The 16,254-nt window shown below is 36.6% G+C and overlaps 1 protein-coding gene across 7 annotated transcripts in view; it reads right to left on the bottom strand.

The window, feature by feature from the left end:
* Positions 1 to 16,254, bottom strand: part of CCSER2 (coiled-coil serine rich protein 2) — a 146,866-nt gene that overhangs the window by 33,917 nt on the left and 96,695 nt on the right. For all 7 annotated transcript variants that reach the window (XM_024209779.3, XM_024209787.3, XM_024209812.3 and 4 more), the window contains 2 exons: positions 5,630 to 5,713; positions 2,992 to 3,078 (listed from right to left, as the gene is read on the bottom strand). In XM_024209779.3, the coding sequence (XP_024065547.2) occupies positions 2,992 to 3,078; positions 5,630 to 5,713 (171 nt within the window). The remainder of the gene's footprint in view (positions 1 to 2,991; positions 3,079 to 5,629; positions 5,714 to 16,254) is intronic.

Below are 16,254 nucleotides of genomic sequence, written 5' to 3'. Positions count from 1 at the left end.
AAAATTAACTTTTCATTTCCCTTTCAGAGAAAGAAAGTGAATACATTCCACGTATACAGGCCAGGCCAGTTTCAATGTGTTTAGGTACACACACATATTTGCAAATAGAGATGGAGATAGTATCCATGTGAAAAATTGCAGAGCCATATGATAAATCAATACATCATGCACCTTTGACCACTTCCTTTTCCCTCAGCCCACCAATCACCCTCCTTGGGACTTAGTCTAACGTTATAAACCTGTGAAAGTCTTTAAACAGCCATAATTTCTTGCCTCCCTCCAATTAACCTGCTATAGAATTATTTCTTCCTTCTCTTCAAAAGGAGAATCCTTCTCCAAAATGACATGTTCTTAATATCTCATCTTCGAGGACAAGGCTGGTGACAAGTTTAAGATCAAATACCTTGAAATCCTTAGTGGCTAGAAATGGGAGCTTTATACCATCTGAAAGTAAAGTATTTCTATGTAGCCCTGTGAAGTTTCATGATATCAAACCTCAAAGTTGTAATATTTATATATTCAGAAACACTACAGTATTCGTTAGGTTTCTGTAATGTTATTAGTCATTTTTCTCCCTCGGCGGCCTGAAGTTTTGTTCTTATTGTAACTAAGGGGCCTGACTTTGCAGGTGAAGGAATAAGACAAATAGTCTGATACAATTTTAAAAGCCTCCAACATATCTAAAAAAGTTCCTCTGAAATATAAGGAACATACAGATTATGCAATAGTATAGTATAAATTTTATCAGTACTTGCTTGGAAAAACTCATACTTTACACATATGAAATACATGATGCTGTGGTAAACACACACACGCTCCTTACTTTAAGTTTATCTCAACAGGGAATTGCATTTATATGATAGTTAAAAATATAAAGGATGTTATTCTCCATCAAATTCTATAGGGTTCTATAAAAACATCTCTAAAAAACTTTGTTTCCCCATATTAAATTCTGTTAATCTTTTTTTATAAGGGTGTGGTAGGTGGATCAATGCCTAGCTAGATTTTTTTTTTTTTACACGGGGAAGGGATGCTAAAAATCTTCCACTGGTTGACAAGACAAATGCTTATACATCTCCACCCATGATAGAAAAAATAAAGCCAGATTACAAAGCTTTCTGCTGTGCAATTTGTACGGAAAATTATGAAGCCCTAAATAAACTTTTAATTTGACATCCAATGTCAACCTTAACGCATCCATGATCTGAACTATCACTGTTAATGAGAATTAATTTTTTCTTACGAAAACAATAGCTGAAAGTGATGATTAATATAAAATCTTCCTCATTATACTCAGTCAAGGCAAGTGTTTTGATTGCGTGAACATGGAGGATTTGAAGAGTGGACAGAGGTTCACTCACTTTTTACTCACATCACAGAAGTCTCTTCAAAAAAAAGTTCTCAACAAGCCAAGCTTCCATCCTCTCTTGAAAGACTTCCCACCTCTTATTAAAGTATAGCTGCACTGGTCAAAAACGTCAAATCAACCAGGCTCATCGGGGGATCAAACAGCTGATTATTTACCTAATTATTTAAGCAAATAGCATCCAAACCTATAGGGATCCCCCTTCACCGCCCAACAATCAGAGCTGTGTAAAACAAGATAATTGCTATAACCTGGCAATCTGTGCTGCAGTGACAGGCAAGGCCAGAATTAGCCCAGAACAGCAGTAAAAGAAAAAAAAAATAGATGTACTGAACTTTTACTAGGGAGCTGGGATTTTTTTAAAATCATGAACAAGGCTGTATTTACCGCCTACTTAAGAGCCATTAACTGCACTGATGGCCTAAGATTAAAAATTAGTGGTTGTCTTAATATGCGCTTTAGTAAATCTATGTGGGGAAAGAACATAATTTTTCATTTTACTGTTACACCTGTTCATTGCTTTAAAAAAGCCTCAGAGAACAGTTACAGCTATATTCACTTTCTGTAACTTCAATCATGCATATAACAAATACTCTTGTTAGTTTAGTGAGGCACTTTTCAATTCCAATATTAGTTGAAAAATTATTTAACAATTACTTGGCCAATCATTTTTAAAATTTTCTTTATTTAAGCTGTGTGTTATTAATCAGGGTTATCATCCATTACCATCCTGTTTATCCTCCATCCTGCACCAAGCCATAAGTAATAAATAAGGCTACGTTTTAGTCACTGGTATTTTTAGTAAAAGTCATGGACAGATCACAGGCCATAAACAAAAATTCATGGGCCCATGACCTGTCCATGACTTTTACTAAAAATACCCACCCTGACTAAAACTTGGGCGGAGGGCCACAGGTGCTTGGAGGGGTGGGGGACAGTCTGAGGGCATCGTGAGTGCTGGGGCCCGAGACCCCCGCTGGTGCTGGGGGAGGTGGGAGCCGGGCTGCGGCACGTGGCTAGGGACCCCCGCTGGTGCTGGGGGAGGAGGGATTGGCAGGGCTAGCAGGGGCTTTCTACCCAGCTCTGCATCCCTGCAGCTCCTAGGTGGCGGAGGCGGGGCAAGGGTCAGCGGAGGCAGGGGCCAAGGTCAGCGGCTCCAATGCCCCTGCCACAAGCACCAGCTGCCTCAGCCAATGAGAGCTGCAGGGGCAGGGCCTGCTGGCGCAGACAGCACGGAGACCTCCCACCTCTCTGCCACCTAGGAGCTGCAGGGGGGCCATGCCAGCAGGAGCAGGGGGGCCCCCCGCCCCGAGGTAAGCACCAACTCTCTGCCCCTAGCCCTGAGCCCCCTTCCCACATACTCAAACCTCTGCTGCTGGGTCAGCACCAGCCACTGCAGAAGTCATGGAAAGTCACGGAATCTGTTACTTCCGTGACCTCCGTGACAGACTCACAGCCTTAATAATAAACAACATCTTTGTGATCTTGAAAGTATAAATGTTGAAGTCAAAAATCTAGCCCACTTAAAAGTCTTCAGGAGAATTACTATACAAATATATGCTCTGCGATGCATACATGTCTATTATTAAAATGTTTTAATTAGCAAAATGCATAGTTATACTTACAAGCTGGTGCTCTAATCGTTTGATTGTTTCATCTTTTTTCTTCAGATCTTCTTTAAGCTGCCTGATCTCATTTAGCAGATCTTCAGTCTGACATATGAAGTAATAGAAAAATAGGCAACATGAAGTTTTCTACAGGGGGGTAGACAACTATCTAATTTAACATCTCCCCAGGATATAGTAAATCAAATGCTGCTGAAGCACCAGCAGGAAAATATGCATTAATCACGATGAATTCCTCCTAAAATATGTTGGGCTCTGCTTTTATCTCATTGTCCACATGCTGACATGGGCTATATGTACATAAGCTGAACATACAGCTAAAAACAGTGGGGAAACTTGGCTGAACTGAACATCTTTATTCCAAGACACAGGGTTGAGCAAACACACTGTCTCCTGTTAAATTTTTAATGTACGCTAGTTCCAATAAAAGTATTTTAAGCTCCTTTTTATTCACAATGGCTTTAGGATCTTTCAAAATTACATATGCTATTGAGAAAAAACTCAACACTGAGAATTACTGCATATTTATTACCCTGTTTATCTAACAATAAGTAGCAATACTATAATTTGTGTGAATTGCAATTTGAAAATTATCACATGAAAGTAGACTAATAGAACAGAATGAAAACAACAAAATAAATCACATTTTATAAAAAAATTAACAAACATGGATAACTATTTCTTGCACTGGGCAGAAAGTCCTGTTGAGCTGAATTTTAACTTAGATCAAACAGGAGACATAAGACTTAAAGAGAAAAATGTTTATGCAAAGTTTTCAAGGATTTTTAACCTTGACAGCTATGAAATTATTGAGTTTTCTTAACATCTTTTCCTTTCTGTGGTATTTTTAAGTATTTATCAGTGAATTAATCATGCTGTTCAGCTACACAAGGCATTGTGGGGCCATATTTTCAGTTAATATTTGCATATGATTTCAGTTTAGTAAAGACTGCTTTTATCTGCTGTGTTAGGATGAAACACAGACTCAAAGATATCTTATGGTAATGCAAACAACACGCAGCTACCCATTAAAAGAAGATTATTTTAAAATCACAAGAACTGAATGTCAATTAAACCTGGTTTGGTTTTGAAAACAGAAGGCAATAATTCCTAGAAAAAGAAATTATTCATGTTTCAAGACTACATTTCTGAAAGACCTGAGATAGTACAAGCAGCGTAACTAGCTCAAAAGATGACCACAGTACAAGCAGCAGAAATACAATTATATTGCACAGAGTGCCTGAAACCTAAGTATTTTAGGTCCCAGTCTTGCTGGTGGCTTGTGTAGGTGTCTCCTTGCATCCATGCGGATCCCTACTGACTTAAATAGAACTCCACAAAGGAGCAAGAGTCCATCTGTGCAGCCAGCTACAGGACTAGTTTCTAAAATGCAGGTCCTTTCCAGTAGATAGCCAAATCTAAGAAATAGTCCTCTAATTTTATTTGTTTCTTATTTCTGGTCCTTTTTTTTTTTTTTTAAATCCTATACTATCAGTTTCTTGCAGCTGCTGCCTGTAGACACTGATGGATCTTATATCAATTTTAAGTGAAACATACTTTCATACTACAGAGATGGACAACAGTATAAAATATTCTTTTATAAAGCAGCACCCAAAACACATACCAGATCAACCCAAATGGAAAAGGAAAACCAGTTCTCTTTTGGGCCACTCAACTTTGTCAGTGTTCCTTTAAATATCTATTGCAATCAACTCACATCCTTAATTTTATTGTGTTTCCAAAGTTCTTCCTGCAGAAACACCTGCACTAATGACTGGAAGACCCCACTGCAAGTTCTAGAACTTTGCAAATTGGTGGATAAGTGAACAAAAAAAGAATTGTAAACATAAAATTCATAGATAAATACTTTAATTACACTGTGATCATACTTCAAAATAAAATAGAACACTATTTTACAGAAGTAATGAAAGCTTAGCAATGAGACTACAATTTAGCACTCATTAAAATGCTTGTGGAGAAGTAGAGAGAGGGCCATATTTGGGGAAGATCCTCTGGTGGTGTAAATTGTCACAGGTTCTAAGGACTGGCTCCTTTCTGTGAAAATTATGGGACATATCAATCAGCAAATATTTAGGATAAAGAACATCTATAAAATTAAAACCAAGAACTTCACATGCCATTATTGTAACATGTCCACTGCAAATATGAAAAAGCATATTTTTTTCAATAATTAACTTGTGTGTCAATTTGCACACTGTTTTAAAGATTCAAACAGGCCATTTTATTTGAACAAACTTTAGATGGTATAAAAACAGGTCAGCAGCTTGTGGGGTTTGTTTGTTTTGAAGTGTAGGAACAACAAAACAAAATACTACACAAGAAATGGTAAAAAAAATATATACTGTGTACCTTATTTTCAAGATATATTGCCATATGCAAGATTATAATTTGTCCATTTGTGGCTTAGCCATTAAAAAACTAAAAAGAGGTAATTTATTACAATGTCAAAGAATGTATTATTTCACTGAACTGATAGGACCATTGTAAATATAAGAACTGTTTCTCACCTCAGCTTTATACTGGCTTATTTGATCTGGAAGTGCTAACTTTACAATTATGTGCAATACTGATAAAAACAAAGTTATGCTATTCTGCAATACAATCAATGTCAATTTACCTTATATATAGGCTCAACATCCTGTGGTTCTGGGCTTGATGGTATTGAGAGTGGGATGTCCTGAAGACAGACATTCTCATCATTCTGCCAGAGAAAAGGAAAGGAATGAAGGCCCATTCAGTTTGTTGGTTGAATAGCTAGTTCCTAAAGTCAGTTTCAGACACCAAAGTATAAAAATTGTGAGCTTTGCTATTATATTAAAAGAGTTGAGATTAACTTTTTCAATATCACTTAGGAAGTCTGCAATGAATAAGAATCAAGAACAACATTTCAAAACTAAAACAAGCTTTATAAAAATCAGTGAAACCCCAACATGCTTTTTTAGATCACATTTTCATGACATTCTTCCTTGCTCTTCTTGTACCACTATTTGCATTGCATTTCCACGATTCTTACAAAGCCAAATAAATTGCAATTATGCAGTTCTGGAACTAAATGTATTTTTAATGCTGTGACACTGTACTTATATTTACTATTGTAATGTTTAGCTGGTACCATCTCTTCACTTACAATCTGTGCCTTATAGAAGAATGGTCTGTCAAAACATCTCCCTTAATATTAACAGCGAACCACAGACATGTGTTATAACTCAGAACAAGAAACCTGTCCCCCAACGGTTCCAAATACCTGTCCAGAAAAATAATTAGTGAGAGGGACACAGTGGAGTGGTAGACCAAAGAGCCCTGAACTAGTGTACGTCGTTATTGAAAACCAGGCTACATTTGCAATGTTTCACTTTTCAGAATCCTATGCATCTGTCTCCATTTAAGAGTTGCAATAATTAGGAAAAAATATAACATGTCTGACCAATATTAAAATGTGACTCCGACCTAAATTATACTAAAATAGTTCTTACCTCAACTAGGGATTATTTCTTAAACTCAAAAATATTTTTGCTTCTTAATAGACTGACTAATAGAGAATGAATCTACAACTATCAGACCTTTTTTTTTTTAAAAAAAATCAGCCCAATATGATGCAGAGTGAAAGAGCACATTTTATTTTTAGCACTGCATTCTGAAATTAAGCACAGCCAGTACAACTGCAAAGATCCTGAAAAGATGACAAAAGATAATTGTATGACTGCTTCCTGAGGCATTTAAACAGCCATGACAAACATCTGATAATGTGAAATGCTCTGTACCAGTGATACTCAGTCTTGAAAAACCAGTTATGTCAAAGAATAAATCAGACAAAATCATTGGAGAGAGATTCTCATGTCACGTTACCACATTTGTGTTACAATGTTTCACATGTTGCCTCAAATCACTACACACCACCACAACACAAATGTTACAATGCAACACATTATTTTAAGGTTCTTCAAGGCTTCACTCCTGCTCCCGTGCTATGGAGAAAAAGGGTTCTCTTTCTGCCTAGCTCACTAGCTTTGGAAAGGGAAGGGGATTATTTGTGGTTGCTATCCCGGTCACTTGGAAGGATGAAGAGTGATCCTGTTTGTTTCTCAATATTTGCTCAGTGATCCCCACGTGCCTCAGGTAGCATTTGGAAAACTGTAATTTGCCAGGTTATCCTTCAATCTGCTTGTAACCAGGCAAAACAAAGAGTTCTAGTCACACTACTAGATTCCATGAGTGCAAATGTGCCTCTATAGCCACAGACTGATTAAAAAACCTAATGGATCTTACTAAAATAATTACTATGGATATGTGTGTTTTGCCCCCTAATCCATGTGAATTACTTCCCATAGAATTTTACAATTAAATTACACAGAGCACTTGCCACTGAATGAAGAGATCTTCAGATGCTTTTTATAAAAATTATCAAAAAAGTTATATGGAAGAAATTACAATGTAGTTTGAACTGGTAAAGTATTTTAATGAGATTCCCCTTTACATGTTTGCTTCTCCATTTGCCAGTATCCACTGGCAGCAACAGCCATACATCACAACCCTCAGCATCCTTAAAAACGGTGTAGAAATTACCACATATTTTTTGTAAAAAATGGTTTTGCTATAATAAAGTTTAAACTGAATTTACACTCGCAAGATACAACCCTGCTCCTTACAATGCCCAATCTTCTGCTCTTTTTACCATCTGACTATTGATTCTCAACAGGGTCAAATTTCATTTCAGCTTTTCTTACTGAAGGCTTTTGACCACTTGGTGGAGACTGTAATTTAGCTTAAGCATCACAGGGCGTATAGAGTGCCATTCACTTCACCAGCTGCTGCTTGTTTCTTCTGCGCAGCTTGCCAGTACATGTGCAATATGCTCATATGGGCAGATAATAGTCCACTTTGATCAAGATATTTGTAGGATGATTTTTATTGTAATATTATTGTATAAAAACATTTTAAAGGGAGTAAGGTACTGCTAGGCCTCAGTAAGAAGCAAGCAGTATCTGGTGGATTTCATTACACTGCAAATGCCTTTTAATGTTAAGTTAAACGGTTATGCCTTTCCGAATAATTATATGCACTTAGGAGAAAGGGTACACACAGAAACAGGTACCAGTTTATGCATGGGAAATGAAGACTATTTTAGCAAATTCAACATACAATTTAAATTTAGATTAATTTGCATACATCTTTTAAAAGACTGTCAAAGGGGCCTGGAATAATTTTTGCCACCCGCAGATGCAGACAACTAAAGAGGAATTCTAGTTAAAACTACTGACTTCATTACAAAGGGAATTAACATGTGCAGGATATGTCACATCAGCAACAAGAGGTTTGTATGTGTTATGGTAGTTATCAGTTTTTTAAGCCCTATCATACATTTTTATATTTTCAGAATCAAAGCAAGATGCAAGTTCATTTTCACTGCTCTTCCCATGATTAGGTGAATCACTTCCAATGCTTACGGTACACAGATCTAACAATATATGTCCATTGGAACCTCAGCACCCTATTCTGCACAATATTAATGACTACAAATACAATTATTTTAGAAGGAGTTCAGCGTTTTCCTTCTTCCCTCTTTCTTTTCAGCTGTATTGCCAACATGAAAAGTTTATCACCAGAAGGAGCACCATTTTCCCTATGTAAAGAAAGGGAGCTTCAAATAGGATTAGCAAGAATAACTACAACTAGCTATTAAGGTATACTGCATTTTGACTGGCTAGATATAATATTTAGTCATGTGTCACCTTTTGGGAAATTTGAATAACAACGTAAACCTTTATTTTCAGAAACATGTAATAATGCATTAAATAAAGCTGTTCTCTTATGCTGTCATGTAACATTGGACCTAAGTTTAGTAAGTCAACCACCAATATATATCAAACAGCAATATGCATACATATATTAATTCTTTATTCAATTGACATTTTCTAAATAACTGGAATATTTTATTGCTTATCTAGGAATATCAAAAGGCTAAATGTATATTTTTACAATAGGTGAGTAATTATAAATGGGCTAGTCACATTTGTGCCTAATGTAGCTACTCAATAAAACACTTCTTTGCAATGAGGACAGCTTCAGTACAATTTGATGTAAATTCAAAGAAACTGGAAAGCGCCGGCATAAAAACAAATACTTTCCAAATATGCCTAATTTGAATTTTACATAGTAAAAACCAGATCAGCAGCAACACAAGACAATTTTACCTAATTTCCTTAATTGAAAGTTGATTCTGGAAAGTGGTGTTGTTAGAGAGAACAGAAAATTAATCCAATACTATTTGTAACTATATTCTAATTAAATTTAAAATGTGTGATAAACAGCTTATAAGTCTCAAATTTATTATGATTACTTCTGACATTATTCAAGTTTAGACAAGGAAACACACTAATTGAGCTTCTGTTCTACACAATGGAATGTCTCACATTTAATTAGCCACGTAGAAAGCTGAAAACTGAACTTATAATGCAGAACTGTTTCTACACAGCCTATAAATGACATTGATTGCATTGATATTTAAACCAAGCAATCTCTGTTTTGACAAAAGATCGATCATTGCTGCTTTATATCCACATCCTTCTGTTTAAGGATTGTCCTTTTCTGTTGGCTATGACTACCAATAATCCGAGACACTAGTTATCCATACATATTTTCAATTTCATTATTTTTGTTGGAATTTTTCTCTTCCAATTTGTTTTACTGGACTTTTACATCCTGACTCAACAAGGTACTTAAGCCTGTGGCTAACTTTTAGGAGCCCTGTTGTAGTCAACTGGACTAGTCACGTGCTTAAAGTTAGGTATGTATTAAAGTACCTTGCTGAATCAGAGCCTCAGAGCTGAAATCAGAAGTGGTCCCAAGTAGGTCACTTGGAAAAGTATCCACACATCTTATTTGTAGCAATAAAATCATAATACATGTGCTCTCCCCCTCCATCTTCCTGCTGGAAAAACTAACACATGTAAAAGACAAAAAGCGGCTACATTTTTGAAGAGCAACATTCATATTTTCATAAATAACTTTTACCACTTTAAGTGCAATGTGTTTATTTTGTACAATACAAGTTTGGTGGCAACAGAGTAAGACTCAAAAGGCACAGTTCTTTTACAGTGCCCTGGGATTAAGTCTAAGCAGTCAGTTCTCATCAGTTTAAATTAAGAATTGAGCTGACTTCAACATTGCAATCACAGTGGCTATTACTTAGAGTGGCACTTGAATTTATTCATGACATTTTTATTTCAGTTTTCAAGTGGAATATGAAGCAGAACCCACACAAAGTTAATTTAATTCCAAAGAAATCTGCATTTTTGTTAAGGGTCACATTACAGATCAGCTGATGTTACTGTCTTAGAATGGCCTTAATGAATGTTATGGGTTTAATTTTAAAGGCTATACACCTAGATATAATACTTAACAGCCCTTTGTTTCAGAAATTAATTTTTTCTCTAATGCAACGTGTGTCACTCTAAATGATTTAATCTACTTTTAAAGTATATTTGAAATATATATAACAAATACTGAAGTGCTTATTTTAAATTTTCAAGCCTGCATCTGTAATTGTCACATCTATACTTTAGGGTGGGAAGAAGTATTTAATATAAAACATTGGTGGTTAATAACAGAGTACTTTCCTTGCCTCTCATTCTGATTTCCCCTAAGATACCATAAAAACCTCATTTGACTAAAATTGTGCGGGTCACATCCCTGAACAGGCACTGAGACACAATAAGTAAGATTTGGCCTCCCATTTCTTTTTCGGACTATAATTTTTTAGAGAGAAGGAGGGCGAGGTAATATCTTCTATTGGATCAACTTCTGTTGGTGAGATACACAAGCTTTCCCCATTTTATATTGAAAATATTACAGTTCAATTTACTTGACATGTCACAGTGTGCCTTCTGCTGTTTCATTTAGTTTGGTACTTGATATAATGTTTTACCTTTTTTCATATGCGTCTACACTGAGAAACAACACATTTAATAAGACAAAAAGTAATTTAAAAACATTTACACTGTTATTCCATTCCTTTCAAAAAGGTGGGGGGGGGGAGAAGTGTAAAGTCTCCAAAAGACAGACGTCGTCCTCCTCATAATAAGCCATCATAGATGAATAGATCTCAGAGTTGGTACTGGTTATTACCTCAATCAGGTAAACTAATCATTTGGGGATTCTCTGCAAATATCTGATTATACTAAGTAAAATACAGTATTGAGATTTGCAGTTTGTACAGAGATTGAAAATGTTTGTCAGTTTCCTGCTCTTGAGTGAGGCTAAGCTTTTGAAGCTTTCAGCAGAGAAAGGCAAATATAGGGCTAAGGTAAAATCTAACTACCATCATTTGCATTAGTATTTCATATATAGTTTCACTTGGACCATTTACCCATTTTCTCTTTGCAGCCTACAAAACAAGAGGAGATCTATGCATTAAGGTTCCAATTCAGCAAATCAATGGGACTAGTCAGATGCTTAAAGTTAGGCACTTGCTTAAGTATTTTGCTGAATCAGAACCTCAGAGTGCTAGAGAATAATGATGCTATTTGGTATCACCAGTTAAAATCAAGAATTCTTTGGAAAGGATACCATACCTAAATACATTACTATTCCCCCAACCTTTGCAATTTACCAATCACAGAAGTCTTGTGCTCCACTAAAATAAATAAACTGAAGTCACCAGTTTAAGTTTTATTTAAGTTTTTAATTTATTTTTTACTAAAATTTCACCTCACTTATTGATAGAAATAGTAGTGGTTGAGTTCATATTGATGTCACTGTAAACTTAACAATTAACCAAATAAAGTGTATCTCAAATCTCAATTTTTTCTTCTTTTGTGTGACATTTATTTATACATACAGTGCACTGAATTTATAAAAATCAACTGCATATAGTCATTAAAACCACTGGCACAAAATCATTCCTATACTAACTACAATACTCCGCTCGTAAGAATCTACCGGGACGGATGTAATTCTTATAAAAGGAGTGCATTGTATTTTTAAATAAAAAGAATGGGACCAATAAAGTCAGGGTAAAAAAAAATATTACCTCTGACTAGTATGAGTTCTGTCCAAGATCACACTGTGAAAATGAATTAAGGTAAACTGCATTTTGTTTGGATGAGTCACCACTAATGAGAATCCCTAACCCAAATAACGACCTCATCCATTAACACCTTAAAAGCTAACAGTAAAAACACACCAACAAAACCCACATCTATATGTTTCTCAACACCAAAGGTCAAGCAGAACTGAATAAAGATACTTATACTGTTTATATAGAACGCTTTCATGAAAAATGTTTCATAATGTATTTGAGAATAAAATATTTTAAAACAATTGTTTTGGTCTTTTGGCTCCTTTGTTATTAATGCTGTCTGTACTGTGATCTTTCATGCATATTAACCAGTGAATGAAGGTAAAAATCTCTGCGCCACTCCTGGGTTGCATATTTTCTCATAACAACCCTCTAAGTTTCCATACAAACAAAACCTACCACTAACAGCACACCTGAATTCTCTCATCCAACAGTTAAGAGAGAAGTGGAATAGCCAGTAGCATTTTATGGATCTAACTAGTCCAAAGTACCACACTGTTACATTTGTTAGGAGTAGGCTTCATAGCTCAAACTAGGGGGTTTTAAGTCTGTTGCTGACATGCAACAATAAAAAAGCAATACTTCTGAATAAAAGCAAGATTTCATATTACTGTTATTTCTGATAGATTCTTTTAAAAGAAATTTCAGATCTCCTTTATACAGCATAAAGTACTAAAAATAGGGCTCAAACCCATTTTCTCTTTTGCAGCTTATACAACAGCTAATTTTCTAAAGTTATTTGTTTGCTTATTTTAAGTCTTTTCAGTATACAGTATGTGGACGGTCCAGTATAAACTGTAATTTCTAACACAGTCCAATTATAAAATATTGCCTTCAAATAGCAGAAAACAGAAGTTATGTTGTGTGCAATCAGCAATGAAGTTGATATGCTCTGCTACTACCCAAAGTAGCAATTATTTAACATGGGAGAGAATTAACAAAAAATATTGGACTCACTAACATGAAAAGTGAATGTAGTATACAAGTTTCAATTACTGATTTCCATGGTGCTATTTTCTAACAAATTCTGAAGTATCCTATGGTTTTAAAAACTAACATCAAGAATACCTCTCCTTACCCAATTTACTAGTTTAACTAAAACAACATACAGTAGGTTTATCTAGAGAGCCAGCCTCTGAGGTTCTGTGAAGTCTGTGGTGGGCCAAAAATATTAGAGTTAATCTCAGTTTTCCTTGTGAAGACAGCCTTGAAAATAAGTCAACTATTGGAGTTGATGGTTTGCCTCATTTTTCATTACCACTAGACTATCTATTTCGAGGTCCATGAAAAACTTAACTACCGTTCCCTTAATTTGAGAGCAACCCAGACAAATTCACAGCTGTGAGGAGTGTTGCTCAGGTTTGCTGCTGAAGGCTATGAGCTTGCTGCAAGCTCCTTTCCAGTAAGCCACCTGCAGCCATACTGGCTCTAGAACTGACCAATCAGCACAGTGCCCGGCTACAAAGGAGGGCAGCTTGATAACAAGTAATCCACAAGACGATTTTACTTTCATACACATAGCGCAAGGAATTTAGCCATTCTAATCCTGGCTCTGTAGCTTTAATCCAATCACTTTTAATCCAATCCAAACCTTTCTTAGTTTCCTCCATCCGTAAAATGGGGATAATTACTTACCTTGAAGGGGTGTCATGATTAATAATTTGCTACATGTTTTCCCAATTAATTACTGTTGTTCTGCCGTTCTGCCAATTAGTTATCATATACAAAGTACTACAAAATCCTCCAGTGGCTGGGGGCTTATAGCTCCCAGTCCTCTCGTTTATTTGAACATTTATCCCTTGTAAAACTCTAAATGTTTGCACTTCTACAGCTGTGTTTACCTGAAGATTTCTTAACATTTTCACATTTTTGATAGTCTTAAATTTGGAATTGCCCCAACATATCCACCTGAAAAATCTGAAGCCTAGCCCAGTCCCACGTGTAATGGTGTATATCAGTAGTTCTCAAACTTTAGCAACCCGAGGACCCCCATTTTGATTTACAATTTTTCACAGACCTTCAAGCCCCCAACTCAGCCCCAGGCCCCGCCCCCTCTCCACTCCTTCCCCTAAGGCCCCGCCCCCACCCCACCTCCCCTTCCCCGCCTTTTTCTACCCCCTGCCCTGAGTGCACCACTTCCCCCCTCCTCCACCTCCCTCCCAGCACCACCTCCTGCATACCACTGAACAGCTGTTCCCCGGCGTGCAGGAGGTGCTGGGAGGGAAGGGGAGGAGTTGATCAGTGGGGCCTGCGGACCCCCTGGAGTACCATCTGCGGACCCCAGTTTGAGAAACTCTGTTGTAGACGATGGATAGGCATCAATTATGTTGGAACAGAAGAAAACAAAGGCCCATTCAAAAACGCTGAAGCTAGCTTCCCCTCCCCCCCCCGGAGTGGGGAAAGAAAAGTCTCTTGCCACAGTCTGCAGGAGAGACAAAAACAGCCATTACAAATACAGCAATACTTAACTACATTCACCCCAATCCTGAAATAAAATTAACCTTTAGAAAATAAACATGTGTCAGTTAAAAAAACCCAAACTCAGAACAGAAATAATTATCTTTGCCAGAATTGAGCAGCATCACAAAGGAGCTTTGGGCATCTCATGAACAGGGGGAAAAAAAAAAAAAAAAAAAAGTGCAGCATTTCTGCATTGGAACAAGAGCCTTTCCTCCTACTCCTCTTGTGCAGGATATGGTAGCTCCACAAGACATGCCGGGTCTCCCCTATGGATCCTCACCAACCCCCATTCTATTTTCCAGTGCATAAGCTGTAGAAACCAGTTTCAGTTTCATACTGCCATTGCTTAGAATATTCAAGGCTCTCATCATGCGGTGAAGAGAAATCAACATACAGATCAAAAAACCTCCAGAGAGAAACAGAGTTCCATTAATTTTGATCTTCCTAGATATTTGAATCTCACACTAACTACAGCAAAACATTCTAGACTAGAAATGCAGATTGACACAAACACTAAACCTTTGTGCTTCTATCACTGACTTGTAAATCAACAGCATGCTCCTACTTTGCAGTCTTCCCAACTTCTCAATTGAATAATTTATCTAAAAGATTGCTTTTTCTCTGAAGAAATTTTTCAAAGACACACAAATCATGACTATGCTGTCATTTCAAACCAAAAAAACCACCCAACTTTTCTTCTGCTCTGATCTATCATCCTGCTTTAAAACTGCCATACCACTTACTTGTGAATGCCTAGATTGTGAAAAAACTAAACATGAATATTTTCATAAGACAAGAGATTTAATAAGGAAGTGTTATAAACAGTATTACAAGCAAAAGTTCAAAAAAGTCATTGGAAAAAATGAAGAGCAGCAAGGACTTCCATGTAAGTGAAAATATAGAAGTCGTATCTAAGGAAAGCACATTTTGTGGGTTCACGATACGGATAACGGCATGACTAGAGATAGGGCTGAATTAAGACAATAAAGGGGCCTAGGTACATCTCCGTATGTGGGTCTCTCTTTGACCTGTCATGGTGATGGGCTCAAGTCCCCCTTACCAATTCCATCCTTTGTCCATATGGCCTATATTGAATTCTTCGTATGTTTTCCAGTGAAGCTGAAAAAGAAATGACTCTTTTGGCAAGTCAGAATTTCATTTTACACAGTGCAGTGTTGTTATCCCGCATTGTTCAATCAGCATCTGTGAGGTCACAGACTAACTCACACTGAGTGAAATGCTGTGGGGTAATTAGTACTGGTATCCCAGAAAAGTGACTTTAAAAACTTCTTGTTGAAATGAGGATTTTAAAAATTGGAAGTTCTGAATCCATAGGTGTATCCCTAGCAGAGTACACCAGTGTTTCTTTATGGAATTTTATTTTTATAATTAAAATACTTAAACTTGTTTTAAAATAAGGGTATTTGGCTAGGCCACAATTGGTTGTTAGAGAAGAAACCAAGGCATTAAATTAATACAATACTATATTTAAGATGAAATTAGCTGCTGCTACTAGTCTGTTATGATCTAATGTATATACATAGATGTGATGGTGTATGCTTCCCACACTCACCCTGAAGGGGTTAATGTAGGCCAGATGGGCCAATTAACTTGTTAGGCTGCAAACAGGAATTTAGGCTGAGAGGAAAGCCCTAACAAGTGTGTTGTGAGCAAGACACGAGAAGTCATTCTTCCGCTCTACTCTG

The sequence above is a fragment of the Terrapene carolina genome, unplaced genomic scaffold (assembly GCF_002925995.2).
Source record: "Terrapene carolina triunguis isolate 2854851 unplaced genomic scaffold, T_m_triunguis-2.0 Scaffold95, whole genome shotgun sequence".
Taxonomy (NCBI): domain Eukaryota; kingdom Metazoa; phylum Chordata; order Testudines; family Emydidae; genus Terrapene; species Terrapene triunguis.
Note: the sequence above shows the minus strand (reverse complement) of the source record. Positions and strands in the feature narration are given on the sequence as shown.